Source organism: Pristis pectinata, chromosome 10, assembly GCF_009764475.1.
Source record: "Pristis pectinata isolate sPriPec2 chromosome 10, sPriPec2.1.pri, whole genome shotgun sequence".
In the NCBI taxonomy this organism is placed as follows: Eukaryota; Metazoa; Chordata; class Chondrichthyes; order Rhinopristiformes; family Pristidae; genus Pristis; species Pristis pectinata.
In genome coordinates this window covers 11089132-11105324 of record NC_067414.1, presented here as the reverse complement: position 1 = coordinate 11105324, position 16193 = coordinate 11089132, and the positions used below count along the sequence as shown (strand labels likewise).

Sequence of the window (16193 nt, the reverse complement as noted above, 5' to 3'; positions counted from 1 at the left end):
GTGGATGTGAGTCAGTTGTAATGGTTATTGATCAGAACTTGCCACTCAACTGACTAACCACTCATTGCAGTTTATTACTTGCCTTCAAAGGTAGTTTTTGGTAGAAAGTGGTTCCAAATCCAGGGTACATGCATAGGCAAACCACTTTATCTGGCAGTTGCTTTCCAGGAATTTGAATCTCATGGCCCCTGTTTGAAGGGTAGCTTAAAAACCACAATTCAGTTTGCAGAATTGAGTAGCTCTGTGGTTAGAATACACCCTTATTAAATTTTGTGCTTCTATTGATTCTGTGTGCCATTTGGGGGTCTTAAGTAACTAGGAAGGAACTTAATTTATTTGAGCAATTCTGTGGATTTTCGGGTTCTCTAGAGAATCACTGACATTATACTTGGTCCAAAAAAATCACATTCAGTGAGTGGGTTGGTTATCCTGAATGCTCCAGTAACTGGCATTTCAGGAGTGCCTGACTTGACAGAGGGGCAGCACCCAAGTTGGCTCTTGATTAACCAGCACTTTGACACATGCCAGATAAGAGCTTTACTGTATCCTCCAGGTGAATCTGATTACACCTGCTCCATTGTTTATTCTTGTTCATTGTTGGTCAATAGATGCACAAGTACATCCACTGAACTCATGAAAAAAATTGGCAGACCCACTTGAGTGGAAAGAATGGTGTGGCGAGGCAGTATATAAAACAATCGAGTTCTTTCCCCACTCGGTATCCTAGACTGTGTGATGGTGCAGATTATTGGGAAGCTCTTCAAAAATGTGTTTTAATGCTAAGGAAAGTGTTTCCTCAATGTGATTTGGCATGGATGTTAATACCCTTGCACAAATTGGTATTGGTCTATGGTACTCTGCTAGTGGGTCTACTGACTAAATTGCAGGCACCTATCTAATTTGTAGTGAATGTTTTCATTTTGACCAAGTCCAGCTGCAGCCAGTCAGGATTGCAAACCAACTGTAGTAGGTTGTGTGCCATCCACTAATGAGCAAATCAAGGGGTAAGATGACATAAACTTGGAAAGGTGGCAAAAATCAGTAGCCTTTGTGATTACTGAATGGGGAATACTGGGGCAATTGGGTTTTTAGGTAGGTAAATGTAAAAGAATGGAGCTGGATAAGTTCTAACTGATGGTCAGAAACCTGGAGTGGGTTGTCTGTTATTAGATGTTAACATGGAATGGTTGAGTACTAAAAGTCATAAAGGCACATGGAATGTTGGACTGAGTGGGGGTTAAATTGTGCTGTAGCTCTACAATGCCCTGGAGTATTAACAACAGTTGTGATCACATCTTTTGAATGATTTGTAGGTATTGTCGGGAGCATGCACACTGGGGCTCCCAGTATTAGATTAAGAATAGATGATACAAACTAAGCTTGTTCCCTAGATTTTGAAAGGCTAAATATATTTGAAGTAAATGATTGAACATTTTAGTAGTAAAAGCTTTGTACAAACCCATGCACCTGATCACCATTGTGTTGGGTGACTGTTAAACATATTATAGATATTGAGTGTATTATTAAGTAGTAATTTCCCTGGCTCATGACCCAGGGAATGTCTGCTTTCATTTTTCCCTCATCCCAAGAGTACAGGAGTTAATTGTTTCTGTTGTGCAGCTTATTAAAAAGATCACTTTGCTTTTCTACAGATCTATTTTAATATTTTCAGCATGAGTGAACTTTCTTACTTCATTTCAAATTTGTTCATGGTTAGGGAACCCATCACAAAACAACTTGACAGATTTATTACTTTTAAAATTGTAATGTATAATTGCCTCAAAACAGTGTGAAGAGTACAGCATGTTTCAACAATCTCCACTTTAGTTGCTTCAACTTCAAATGAGGCTATGTACGCAAAATATTCAAACAAAAACTGCTCCTGAAACAGTTATTTCAAAAGCAAGGAATTGGAAATCAAAATGTGCATATACTGTCTTCATTTGAAAGTAATGCACCAGAGAGCAATGGGAAGATATTGCTGAACACAGCAACTTGAAGGAATTGGTTTACTCAAGTAGAAGGAATAATATCTGGGCTGGCCTTAGTTCCAAAATTGCCCAGTCATGCTGTTAGTGAATGCTACTTGCTGCCATTGAGCTGTCCAATAATGCAAATGTAAATTTTGTTACCCACTGACAGAGTAATACTGTATTAAGTATGGATAGCTATGACTATTTTTATTCTTTAAACCAGCTTCAAAAGCATGCAGAAAATGGTAAGATTTTTAAGGTAAACCTGTTTGAAACTAGTTCAGAGTACTTCCAAAATCAGGAAATTTGCCTTCTATGGTCTTCAGGGTTTGTGTTAATGAGGTAAATACAGCATCTAGAATGTAACAAGGTGGCTGCACAAAAATCTAGAACATTGTCATAAAACAATGACCCAAGGGGGAATCTTTTCTATGCACCTCATTGTCAGAATCCTGGAATACACTGCTAGAATGGGAAGCAGAAGTTGATGCAGTTGTGGACCTCAAAAGGAAACAAATCAATGAAATTTTGCATTGCACATGTATTGAAATGAAATTGGAAATGATGGGGTGAGGGAGTGAGTGGGGTAGTGTACCATGGCAGGCATGGTAATGTAGCAGTTAGCATAATGCAAATACCGCGCCAGTGACCTGGGTTCAGTTCTGGCTATTATCTGTAAGGAGTTTGTATGTTCTCCCCATGTCTGCATGGGTTTCCTCCTGGTGCTCCAGTTTCCTCCCACATTACAAAGATGTGGGTTAGGAAGTTGTGGGCATGCTATGTTGGTGCTGGAAGTGTGATGACACTTATGGGCTGCCCCAGAACATTCTACGCAAAGATGGCGTTCACTGTTTCGACATACATGTGACTAATAAAGAAATCTTGGATTAACTGCACTACAGTTGCAAAGAGCTGGCATTGAGCTGAATGGCTCATTCAATCTTCAATCCTGCAACCTTTCATATTCTGTGATTTATCATTGACTACACAACAAACTTCTGTTAAGGCATTCCATGAAGGAAAGCACTGCATTTCTGCAGCACCTTTTGGGTGTTCTGTATTGGTGTAACAAGCACAGGATTGACTGAATAGCATGACATCTTAGAACAATAGAACCATAGAACACAGCACAGAAAACAGGCCATTCGGCCCTTCTAGTCTGTGCCGAAATGGTATTTCACTAGTCCCATTTACCTGCACCCAGTCCATAACCCTCCAGACCTTTCCTGTCCATGTATCTATCCAATTTATTCTTAAAACTTTAAGAGTGAGCCTGCATTTACCACATCAGATGGCAACCTGTTCCACACTCCCACCACTTTCTGAAGAAGTTTCCACCTAAACCTTCCCCTTTCACCCTACAGCCATGTCCTCTTGTACGTATCTCTCCTAATCTAGGTGGAAAGAGCCTACTTGCATTTACTGTCTATACTCATAATTTTGTAAACCTCTATCAAATCTCCCCTCATTCTTCTGTGCTCCATGGAATAAACCTGTTCAATCTTTCCCTGTAACTCAACTGAAGACCCAGCAACATTCTAGTGAATCTTCTCTGCACTCTTTCAATCTTACTGATATCCTTCCTATAGCTGGTGACCAGAACTGCACACAGTGCTCCAAATTTGGCCTCACCAATGTCTCATACAACCTCACCATAACATCCCAACTCCTGTACTCAATACTTTGACTTATGAATGCCAGGATGCCAAAAGCCTTCTTTACAACCCTGTCTACCTGTGATGCCACTTTAAGGGAATTGTGTATCTGAACTCCCAGATCCCTTTGTTCCTCTGCACTCCTCAGTGCCCTACCATTTACTGTGTATGTCCTACCTTGATTTGTCCTTCCAAAATGCAACATCTCACACTTATCTGCATTAAATTCCATCTGCCATTTTTCTGGCCCATTTTTCCAGTTCGTCCAGATCCCTTTGCAAGCTTTGAAAGCCTTCCTCGCTGTCCACTGTGCCTCCAATCTTAGTGTCATCAGCAATCTTGCTGATCCAATTTACCACATTATCATCTAGATCATTGATATAGATGACAAACAACAATCGCCCCAGCACAGATCCCTGAGGCACAGCACTAGTCACAGGCCTAGTGATGTGCCTCAATGTTGACGCAAAGCAAGATTTTGTTGTGCCCTGCTCCATTACAACAAATGATATTGGCAGCTTAAGGATCTACTGCCAGTATAGGGGAATAAGTGCCATTCCCAGTGCTGTGAGCAGTGTGGGGGGAAGGTGGTGAGAAAGAGGTGTTGCATACAAGCATATGCACCTTCCCAGAGAATAAGCATCGAATGCATAGATATCTCTTTTGGTTGCTTTCTTTTGAAGTCCAGTGGAATGAGCCTATTGCAAGTGTATTTAACAATTTTGCCACTTGGTTATTGGTAAAATGTTGCAATAAAGCATTTGCTAAGAATTATGGTAAAATCATATCCACAAAAAATTCTTGTCCCAAGGGTTATACGTCTTTACTGAATGCTGTATTACTTCAAGCTTATTAGGTCATGGCTGCTGTTTCAACATAATCAGATCAGCATTTGTTTTGGAGCACTAGATTATTTTAATGAGGGATACCAGTGCATGAAGTAATATGGTAATAATAGCTGTTTTCTTGTGCAGAGCTGTCATTTGATGTTTAAGTAGGAAAGTCATAAGTGCTTGTTTTGGGCTGTGAAAAATATTGAATTTGAGTTTTCCTGCCAATTATTTGATTGTTGGGAATGTAGACTTGATGCAAAAGAATATTTTTTTGCAGTTTATATTATTAAAATGACTCATTGCTCACTGGGACCAATATCTATATCAGGCTTCCATACACCACTGTAATTTGGGGATTGTACATAATTTCTAGATCATTTGGGAAGTTCAACTAAGATGTTTAACATTATTTTCAGCAGATACTTTGTGCTATGTCACCCTTTATTTTCTATTTAAATACTTGCTGAGAAACATTGTAATTCTATGCTGGAACTAATGGAAAATTAGTGATACAAATCTGAATTTGTTGATTTAGAGGTAATGCTCTGACACGGCACTGATACAGCAGCATTTAGAACAACTTCTTGGATCACAGACTTTGATAGCCCCTCTGATCTTTTAAGTGGGTGAGGATGAGCTTACTATTTGTGACTGGAGAAACAGAAGTCTTCACTGTTTTTCCCCCTTTCCTGATCCCCTTAAGATCTCCAAGGCTGTGTACAACATTGGAAGGTTTCAGATCTGAAGTTCATTCCACCAGAAACTCCAGACCTTTGGGAAGTAATGTAATTTTGGTCTTTAGTAACTTGGCAAGATCCTGGTTTACACAATACTTAGGCGGGATGGAATCCCTTGTAGCCTAAACTGCTGAAGGCATAGCTTTTACTGGAGGGGTGAAGTGGGGACTAAAAGGTAGTTTTGAGATTTGAAGTATGTGGTAGAGGAACTAAAGCTCTAATCCAGCACCTTTGGGACTTTGTGCCAGACTAGCAGATTTTCCAGATTATTGGATTTTATTTGTATTGACACCCTAACACTTTAACAAAGTAATATAATTTTCCAGTGAAGCTCGCAAGTTTAAGGGAGCATGGAAAACTGAACAAGGTGAGCCAGATGCTGAACCCTAAGGATTTCAGAACAATTCAATAGTGGATTGCCAGAGTTGTCGTGTAGATAAGAATCTTAAACTGCAGGTATTGGAAGTAAATGTCAGTGAGGTTGAATGAGGTGGGGCTGCTGTGAAATAGAATACAGGAAGCAAAATATTGGATGAGTCCAAGTTTAAGATGGATGTCAGGCTGACAGATTCCGTATAAGAATAGTATTCTGAAAATGTGGGTAAAGCATTTCATCAGTTTTAAGGATGAAAGTGGCTGACTCTGATGTCGATGTTATGTGGTTGGGAGCTCTGAGATGTGTAGGATACCAAGACACTGAACAACTTCTGACAATGGATTTGGGTGGCTTAGCAACTATGAAGATGACTGTTTTGTTCTCCCCATTATTTAACTGGAAGAAATTCCAGCCCATCCAAGCAGTCTAACAACAGTAGAAAGCATAGTAGCATAGCAGTTAGCATAATGCTATGACAGCACCAGCAATCCGGGTTCAATTCTGGCCGCTGTCTGTAAGGAGTTTGTACGTTCTCCGTGTCTGTGCGGGTTTCCTCCCACATTCCAAAGACATACAGGTTGGGAAGTTGTGGGCATGCTATGTTTGTGCCACAAGCATGGCAACACTTGTGGGCTGCCCCCAGAACACTACACAAAAGATGCATTTCACTGTGTTTTGATGTACATGTGACTGATAAAATGTCTTGTATTGAAGTCAGTGGAAGTAATTGGAGTTGGGTGCCATCAGTGCGCACAACCAGTTGGCACCAACTGGTCAGATAAGTGAGTGAACTGTAAAGTCAGTAGGGTTTAAGAACAAAAGGAAGGGGAAGTTTGATTATAGGATATTTGCAAAATAGACTGAATTGGAGGAAATGTGGGGTGGGCTGGGAGGAAAAACTGAAGAGAGTTGGGGAAGAAGGGATTGAGAAAGGATATGGGAATTACAGGTTGATTTGGCGGCAGGGGTTAGAAGTAACAGGCAGCTCAACCAATGGGCTTCATCTTGGCTCCTTCCACTGGTTAGATGAGGTGGAGATTGGTTTCAGGAGGCAGGTGGTAACAGGTTAATCTTTTGCCTCCAAGGTGATCTGAGAAATGGTGTATTTGTAGTCCAGTCAGATCTGGGATGGTTGGTAATATTCATGTGATTTTTGTTCTTTCTACAGAACCAAAATGTGAGATTTTTACACTTTCCACTGTTTTTTGCTCCAGGTCATCATAGAAGTTACAGAAATGTTGCACAGTGCTAGCTTGCTGATCGATGACATTGAGGATAATTCCAAGTTGCGCCGTGGCTTTCCTGTGGCACACAGCATCTATGGTGTTCCATCTGTCATAAACTCGGCCAACTACGTCTACTTTTTGAGTCTGGAGAAGGTGCTGACCCTTGGCCATGCAGATGCTATTAAAGTCTTCACTCAACAGCTACTGGAGCTGCATCGTGGGCAGGGCCTGGACATCCATTGGAGGGATACATACACCTGCCCCACAATAGAAGATTACAAGGCTATGGTACTGCAGAAGACTGGAGGGCTCTTTGGCTTGGCTGTAGGGCTCATGCAGTTGTTCTCTGAAAAGAGATTGGACTTAAAGCCTCTCCTTGACAAATTAGGACTCTTATTCCAAATACGTGATGACTATGCAAACCTATGTAGTGGGGAATACACTGACAACAAGGGCTTTTGTGAAGATTTAACAGAGGGCAAGTTTTCCTTCCCTCTTATTCATGCTATCTGGTCACATCCAGAAAGTACTCAGGTGCAGAATATTTTGCGCCAAAGAACTGAAAATATAGATGTAAAGAAATACTGTGTAAACTATCTTGAAAAGGTGGGTTCTTTTGATTACACCAAGCAGACTCTCAAAGAGTTGGAAGCAGAAGCTCACAAAATTATTAGCGAGCTTGGAGGTAACCCACAACTAACAGCACTAATAGAACAACTTGGCCGACTGTATAAAGAGAATTAAAAGAACTTTCCCTTTTTTTCCACTTCTCACTCTTAATTTCTTTAGCACCTTCCCTCTGTGCATGTATGCACACTGATGCAGTCCTTTTACTCATGAGCACCCTCTTGCTCAGTCTCATGCTCGAGTGAATGCTCTTGTGCTTCTCAATCTTTCCTCCACAAAGGATTTAACCATGAAGTTGAGCTTGGGTGATGAGAGTGATAAGATATTAAGTCTGTAACATCCTTTCCCTTAAGAGCATTGGCTGAGATGGAACAATTGATGTTTTAGTATGGTGGTAATTGGGTTCCACTGCACTGACAGGAGGAACTGAAATATGGTCCATCCATTTAATAACTATATTTTGCAGATGTAAGACTACTAGCTACCATAATACTAGTTAAATTCTTGCTTGATGTATGTGCCTGACTCTTGCCTGTTCTGCCCTTCCCGTTCACCTGTTCTCCAACCTGTAGCAGCAACTGGAAGAGGCACTTATTTTGCCAGTGATCCCAAGTTTACATGGAAGCATTTGTTCTTGCTTGCCATCCAAGTGCCATTGGGAAAAAGTTGCAAGACAGATGAACAAGAGACTGGGATCTCACGAGATTTTTGTGAAGGAAAGATGCTGAGATGGCAATCGCTGATATTTTTTTTTAGACAATCGCGAGCTTGCAGGTCAGCTTCTTGGTGCACTCAGACTGCAGGTGAAACTTAATGTCTTGTTTCCTAACTGGTGTTGCTGTAACTTTGCTTGCCCTTGTACTATGTGGGAATGAATGGTATTCATTGCAGTTCACCACAAACATGCAAATGTCCTCCCAGGGACAACATACAATACATAAAGCTGCCAATGTTGCCAGGCATCGACCCATGTATATGCAGCATTTTAAAAAAAAATTAAATTGGTGCAAATCAGTCTCCAACAGATGGGCCTTTTCAGTGGTTTGTAACTCTCCTCTCCTGGTCCCTTGTTTGTGAACTTTGTGCAGAGAATGAGACCTGGCTGCTTGCTTTCAGAACTGGACATGGACTTTTTTCCCCTCTAAAATGCAGAGGATTTGGGTTTTTTGCTATTGAACACGACTAGGATATCTTTTAAATCAGGCTTTTGAACAAAACCATTTTACAGTGGGGTGGTTGAATCTTTTTAATCCATTTTTGAATAAGAGAAATCGTGATTTCAAGTGCCAGATAAGGCAAACCACACAGTGAGGGCAGAGAAAGATTTAAATCTTTGACTCCTGAGAGCTCATCAGTCATTTTCTGGGGACAATTTCCCCCTAGCTCTGACAACACTGAACATGACCTTATTCACTTGACAGTATTCCACAACCTGTTTTAAATGCCATGTTTTTGAGTTTTCTCGGCATGAACCTTGTGCAGAGATCCTCGTCCTTGAATCTTACTGTAACATTGGCAACCAAACCCCTTTTGAAACTTGTATTAAGAATCCAAAATTTGTTGTCATCTATAAATCACAGTTCCTTGAACATGGACCAACTGAAATGTAAAACCTTATTACACAAAAGCTCACTGATTCTATTGTCTTTTTGAGGCACTTTAACAGCAGGACAGTGAACAGACAATGCCCCAATATTCCACTTGCCAAGCTGTACCACCTGCATGTTCAATCCATAGACATTCTTGCAACTGCTACATTACATTTAACAGGGCAAGTGTTCTTAACACTAAAGAGTTGATAAAATTGGCCTCTGGATAAAGGTTTTAGTTCTTACCCTCTCATTTGAGCTGCAGTCATTCTTAAAGCAGGCTACTCCTATCCCCTGTGTAAGCAGGCTAGCCCTCAGTTAGTATTCTCACTTACTTTTGCCTACAAAAATTACCACTTCTATTACCATTATTCCACTAAAGATTAGGAAATTTAGGGATCTAAATTTGAGATTTATTCCAGCATATAAAGGACATAGGAACAATAGTATCCCTAGCCCTACTAAAACACTCCAGCTTTCTAATAATTGCAATGGGTGACCAACTCCCATATCCCCATTGCTTGCCCTGCCTATAACAGGCCATTGTTAATGCTGATAGGCAAAGGAAATGTTTTTTGCAATGTAAACCTTCCTGATAATCTTATCCATAGTCATTAATGTGTTTAACAATGCCTCATTTAAAATCAAGTATAATAAAAACAGGATACCACTAAAAACTTTAACTCAAGCTTTTATGTAGATTTGAGGCTGGCCTTTTCTGCACTAGTTGACCACCTGGTTAATTTATTTATGGGGTCTTTACTAAAACCCCTGGACTATCCTAGTACCTAAATATTTTGAGTGAACCTGGCTCAATAAAATCCAGGTTGATATTGTTACTCTATCACCTGGCAGCCTTGTTATAAATGTTCTACTTTGAAGGCATATTTAAAAACCAGCAGTGGTCTTGTTAGTTTGTAAGCAAATCTTTTAAACAAAATCAGTCAAATTTTAGGTTGCGGTTCATGCCCTTAAGAATTACCAATGACTGCAGCATTGTTGCAGCAAGAGCCACTCTGGACACATTAAAGTCATTAAGGTAAAAGCCACTCCCATCCCTCTCCAGGGTACATAATGAAACATCTGTAACACAATTAAGGTTTGTTAAGTCATTTGCAGGTTAAATGTCCCAGTGCTGTGTGCCTTAACACTTCTGCCCTGCTCTTCCTACTCATTTTGTTCCCTTGAGAGTTTTGATAAGTTGTAATTAAAGTTGGTTCCCTCTTCCCTAGACAAAGGAGGCTTCTGTTCACTTCAGCCTAAATTGCACTTAAAGCAGATCAGACCTATGAAGAATGATACAGCCAGGAAATTACACAGCCAATTAATCAGGAAGTGATGAACAGGTAGTTGGCCTCATTAAATTAGAGGCAGGCTGTTCAGGAATGAAATCAGTAAGTAGTTCAAGAGCTGTTCAAATCTAAAGTCTTGCAAAGATCTGGTATGCTGTTCAGACTGAGACATGATTAGTTTTCAGATAAGAATATTATGGCAAATATCATTTGGGTACAACTCTACCAAGGCCCAACTGAATGGCATTAGGCTTCAGGACTTGAGGCCTGATTCATTATGTTACCAAAAATGGTGACTGTGTTCTGCTTGTTTTGCAGTATCTTGAGCTATTGGCCTCATTGAAAACCCCAGTCTGTTTCTCTACCATCCACTGTCCCATCCATACCATCCTGCCAATCTCCACATGTTTGATAAGATTTCCCTTTTGGTCAGAATTTGTAGATCAATACTGATCATTACCTTCTCTGAGACTGAATCCTATTACATTTCTCTGCATGAAATGGTACGGTAGACTGCTCATTGGCATTGTATGGAATTCAGCTAATACCTCCAAATCTTGATCATGATCAAGAATTTACACTATTCAACATTTTTAATAAAATACTTCCTTGGCTCTTTCTAAAGTGACTAATAGTCAGAGGTCAGCAAGCTAATGAGTGTTCTATCAATAATGTACCAATATTGAATGGACTTTACACTCCTTGGAAGTGATGGATTTGCATAACAATTGGATTTTGTACAATTGTAATAAAACAATAAAATCAACTACAATATCCAACAAAATGAGTGTGAACCTGAATGCTAATGGTATTGTAGCATCACATTATTCGTAGTTGTACTAATAAGGTCAATTCTCTTTGAGTTATCTGAAGTAATTCCATATGATTGAATGTGTAACATGTTTGGGTCTTGAACAAGATATTAGGTTTTAATTTGCATTGGATTGCTTGTGACTGCCACTAGCCTCACTTTGGTGGTTCTACTTGAAATGGGCCACAGATACTTGAATGTCTGTGACTTCTTTAAACTAATGGAGAGATCCTCTTCCACCTGACTTCCACACACTTGAAACAGGATATAAGCTAATGGGGCTTCATGGGGTGGATGAACCTACAGTCGTGCTTTCCTCTGGAGGAATTAAGGCATTCAAAGTACCATTGCGATTGTGCTCTACTTGATTTACCATGCAGGTGTTCCATGGTCCAAGGTGCCACTTTCTGAATGAGATTTGTCAGGACTTCTCTGGGCACAAGATCTTGTGGTATTGTTCCCAAAGATGGCATTTTTCCTATGTCTTAGTCAATATTTATCCTTTGACCAGATTATCTACTTTGTGATGTTGGTCAATGTCACATTGCTACTTGTAGGATCGTGCTGCATCCAGGTTAGTGACAATGTTTCCTTTTGGAGTACAATACTGAATACATTTCAAGAATGGTCCTTCACTTGCTGAGTGCTTTATAACATCCTGAGGTTACAAACTCAAATTTTGCATTTGAGTAAAATTGCTGAACCACTTTTGTAAAGTATTCCTGCACAATTTCAATATTATCCACTTGAGCTTGGTTTTTCATTCCACCCATTATCTTGCCACAGCATTTTTTAATGTTTGTGAAAAGTTCGTCATCAAGTGTTTTGCTATTAAGATTGATGATTCAGTTGAAATCATTTGACTGTCAGCCTGCTGCCTTAAGACATTGTGCAATGCTAACTGGTATTTAGCAATAGTTCAAGTTACTTCATTGTCATTCACCCATATGCTATAAAAACACAGGAACAAAATGTCGTTTTCCCCTAAACTCTCTCAACAGAGGACATACCTAAAGAAGAGGACATACAATAAATGCAGATAAAAAATTGTGCAAGTACAAATAGTGCAAAAAAAAGTATATACAGAATACAAAATTAGTGCAGTGTTAGTGCAAAACAGTTGGACGAAGAAAACACAGAACTCAGTGTGTTGCACTAATTGTATAAACATGTTCAGCAGCAGCCAATGTTCTTGTACGCTGTTGTGCAAACCAGGGCTTCTGACATGGCATTTGTCTGAAACTGCCTCCAGAATATTCAGGAGCCTGACAGCCTGGGGGGGAATAAAACTGTTGTGCTGTCTAGTAGTTCTGGCCCAGATGCTCTGGTACTGCTTGCCAGATGGCAGTGGGACAAAGGTCATGGGAGGGATGAGAAGGGTCATCTATGATTCTGCAGACCTTGCATGTGCATTGTGTGTTGTAGATATTCAGGATGGAGGGAAGAGGTACTCCAATGATCTTTCCAGCTGTACTCTCAATTCTCTGCAAAGACTTAGTCAGATGTTAGTTACCATTACCAGGCAAATGCAGCTGGTCAGGACGCACGCAATGGTACCCCTATAGAATGGGGTGGGGGAGGGCAGGTTTGCTCTTTTAAGCTGCCATAAAAAGTGGAGATGCTGCTGTGCCGCCTTGGTGAGGGAGGAGATGTTGGTTGACCAGGACAGGTCATCTGCTATATGTATTCCCCAGAACTTATAACAGCTGACTCTCTGTACAATGATGCTGTTGACGCACAGGGGTGAGTGGTCAGCCTGGGCCTTTCTAAAATCCACAATCATCTCCCTTGTTTTGTCCACGTTCAAGGAGAGATTGTTGACGGAGCACCAATCTGCCAGCCTCGCCACCTCCTCTGTTTCATCATTCCTGCTGATGAGGCCCACCACTGTTGTATCATCAGCAAACTTGATATGGTTGGCAGAGCAGTCATGGGTCAGCAGTGTGAACAGCAGTGGACTGAGCACACAGCCCCGGGGGGCTCCAGTGCTCAGCCTGGTGGTATTTGAGATGGTATTTCCAATGCGAACTGACTTTCAGAGAGGATGTCCAGAATCCATTTGCAGGTGGAGGTGCTAAGGCCCAGTAGGTGTAGCTTCCTTATGAGGTTCTGTGGGATGATAGTGTTAAAGGCAGAGCTGAAGCCTATGAAGAGCATCCTAACGTAAGTGTCCTTTTGATCTAAGTGAGACAAGGCCAGGTGGAGGGCAAAGGACACTGCATTTTCAGTTGACTGATTGGGGCGGTATGTGAACTGAAGGGGGTCTAGTGAGGGAGGGAGAATGGATTTGATGTGTTGCAGGGCTAACCTCTCAAAGCACTTTGTGGTGATTGGTGTCAATGCCACGGGGCAGTAGTCATTTAGACAGATTACATGTGTCTTTTTAGGCATTGGTATGATGGTGGTAGATTTGAAACATACAGGGACAACTGCTCGGCTCAAAGAGACATCAAAGATGTCATGAATACATCTGCCAGCTGGTCTGTGCAGTCCCTGAGCACATGGCCAGGTACGTTATCAGGTCCTGCTGATTTCTGAGGGTCAACCCTGGATAATATCTTCCTCACTAGCTGAGGACAGACAAAGTACCTGGTCATTGACCGGTGGAGGTGTCTTGCTCACAGGTTCGTTGTTAAGTACATCAAACTGAGCGTAGAAGTTGTTCAGCACATCTGGGAGGGAGGAGTCATTATCGCAAGTGCGAGGTGGGGGCTTGTAGTCAGTGATGGCCTGGATGTCCTGCCACAGTCATCTTGTGTCCTTGGTATCAGAGAAGTAGCCCTGGATCTTCTGGACATAACTCCTTTTTACCTCCCTGATGCTGTGGGACAGGTTAGCCCTCACTGTCCTGAGGGCTGCCACATCACCTGACCTGAAGGCAATGTCTCGGGTTTTCAACAGTTTATGTATCTCTGCTGTCAGCCAATAGATGGTTATCAGCTGGGACAGTGCCAGAATAAATGATCAATTAGTAATTGGGATAATGGAAAGCAGTGTTGGAATGTGTCAAATTTTACTCCAAGATCTGTTCATTACTACTTTTCATACACTTATCTGTTACTGGGTCTTTCCTTGCACCTTCCTGTGGAAACAGCTTATTTACTTAAAGGCTGTTCTTGACCTTCAGTATCTGTGTCTCCTCTCAACATCCACTGCTGTAAGGCTCTCCATGATGCTGGTCATTGATCTCAACTAGGATTCCATTAAACATCCAATCCTTTTGAAGCTATGACATAAACCTCTGCAGGCTTCACTTTTTGAAACCACTCTTGCTCTTGATTTGGCCTGTCCCCTATTAGCTTATAAAGTTCTTAATTCTATAAATCAGTTGAAAGATGTTTATTCCACCCATTTTTGTGATGCAGCCCTCCATGTTAGCTCAGCACTTTACTCTTGCCTCTTAGCCTTGCTGTGGTCTTAAATTGTTTCTGGTACCATGTAGTGGGCAAATTCATCAGTGTTGGTATCAGTGGATAGTGTCTATTCATAATTTTGAAATTGATCCCATGTACAACTTCTCCATTTTATGTACATCTTTCATCCCCTACTGGACTTGATTATGGACTGTTGAAGTAAAAAGATAAATCTGAATTATTACAACACAATGGTTCAACCTTGATTCTCTTTCCAAATGGTGCTGAGAATGACACTCCAGGCCCCAAATCTGTTTTAAAGAGAACTTGTGGCACTGAAGCAATGTTCTGCTTTGTGTCGATTTAACAAACAGTAAGTCAGAGTTCAAATATGAAAACATTTTCCAGTGCTAACCATTGCAAAAGCAGAGTGTACAAAAGTTACACAATCCATTGAGACCAAAATAGCATTGTGGTTAAATCTGCAAACTCCCCCTAAGCATTTTGCAGCATTGAATATTGAAGGAAATCACTTAATTAGGAGCAAACAATAGTATCCTTTTCATTTTTGTGATGTCTTTAATGTTATTAATCACTACATGGTGCTAATCCTACTCAAACTTGGAATGACATCAAGATAAAATCCTTGACAAGTTTACAGCTGCTTCAGAATATACTGGCACCTAGCTGCCAATTGTTATATCTCCAAACCATTGTTTTTAAAAAAAACAAGTTGTGATATTTTGTAACAACAAAATAATTCCAAACAGCTGACCTCTGATCTAGAGGATGCAGCAGTGAACATTTCCCTCAAGGGTACCCACACATCTCACTGTGCGACATTTCCCACTGCAGTGGCTCCTGCAGCACTGCAGGATTCCTTCTATTAATGTGGTCCACCCCCTGTATTGGCCACAACCCACCAAAGCTGTAGCACTCCCTCGCTTGTGCCCCAGCCAACATACAGTAAGTACTCCCTCAAATGACTCCAACTGAAGTATTACAGGTTGAATAAGTACCCTTCTGTAAAGTGTGACACCCCCTCCTCACCTCCCAGGAAAAAAAAAGTGAAAATGCACTCACTCATGCTTTGCTAAAATGTGGCATTCGTTTAATGCCCTCACCAAAATGCAGCACATTAACACTACGTTGGGATGGTGAGTATTCATTCAGCACTATCCCTCCAACAGAGTAGAACTTCAAGTGGAGGTCCTACAGTGGAGTTTTCCATCAGCACTATTAAAGGGGCAGTACTCTTTCAGGGGATTCACCTAGGTGCTTTCCTTTTGTCTGGATCAGGCATTAAATTTACTCTTAATGCAGGGTTGTCATGAGAGAAGATTATTTTTGTGCTTGTCCTTATTTAGTCCATCAAGGTATGTTTGATGCTGCGCTGCACTTGAGTCTCAGTGTAGGTTGGATGTCTTTGTCCCTTTGGGGCATATTTCCCAGTATATTCTCTGACCAATGAGGCATGTGTTCTGAATGTGGTAAAGATTCTGGAATTAATTTTCATAAGAGTCAAATGTCAGTTTGAAACTGCTAAAACTGATGAGGTGCTGTCACCTCCTGCTTTGTACTTTGCTAAAGTTATCAGTCTGAACAGTCAAATGAAAGAGGGTTGTTCATTATGAATGACAGCTACCTCTATATGCAACCTAAAATCACTTGTTTTCACTGTGTAAAAGCAGCCTTGCTTTAATATCTTCATACCCCTTCCC

At 40.9% G+C, this 16193-nt stretch overlaps 1 protein-coding gene across 4 annotated transcripts in view; it reads left to right on the top strand.

The window, feature by feature from the left end:
* The window catches only part of ggps1 (geranylgeranyl diphosphate synthase 1), a 66006-nt gene extending 54915 nt beyond the window's left edge, over nucleotides 1-11091 (top strand). For all 4 annotated transcript variants that reach the window (XM_052024071.1, XM_052024070.1, XM_052024072.1 and 1 more), the window contains one exon: nucleotides 6789-11091. In XM_052024071.1, the coding sequence (XP_051880031.1) occupies nucleotides 6789-7544 (756 nt within the window). In that variant the 3' untranslated portion in view covers nucleotides 7545-11091. The remainder of the gene's footprint in view (nucleotides 1-6788) is intronic.
* Nucleotides 11092-16193: the final 5102 nt, after the last annotated feature.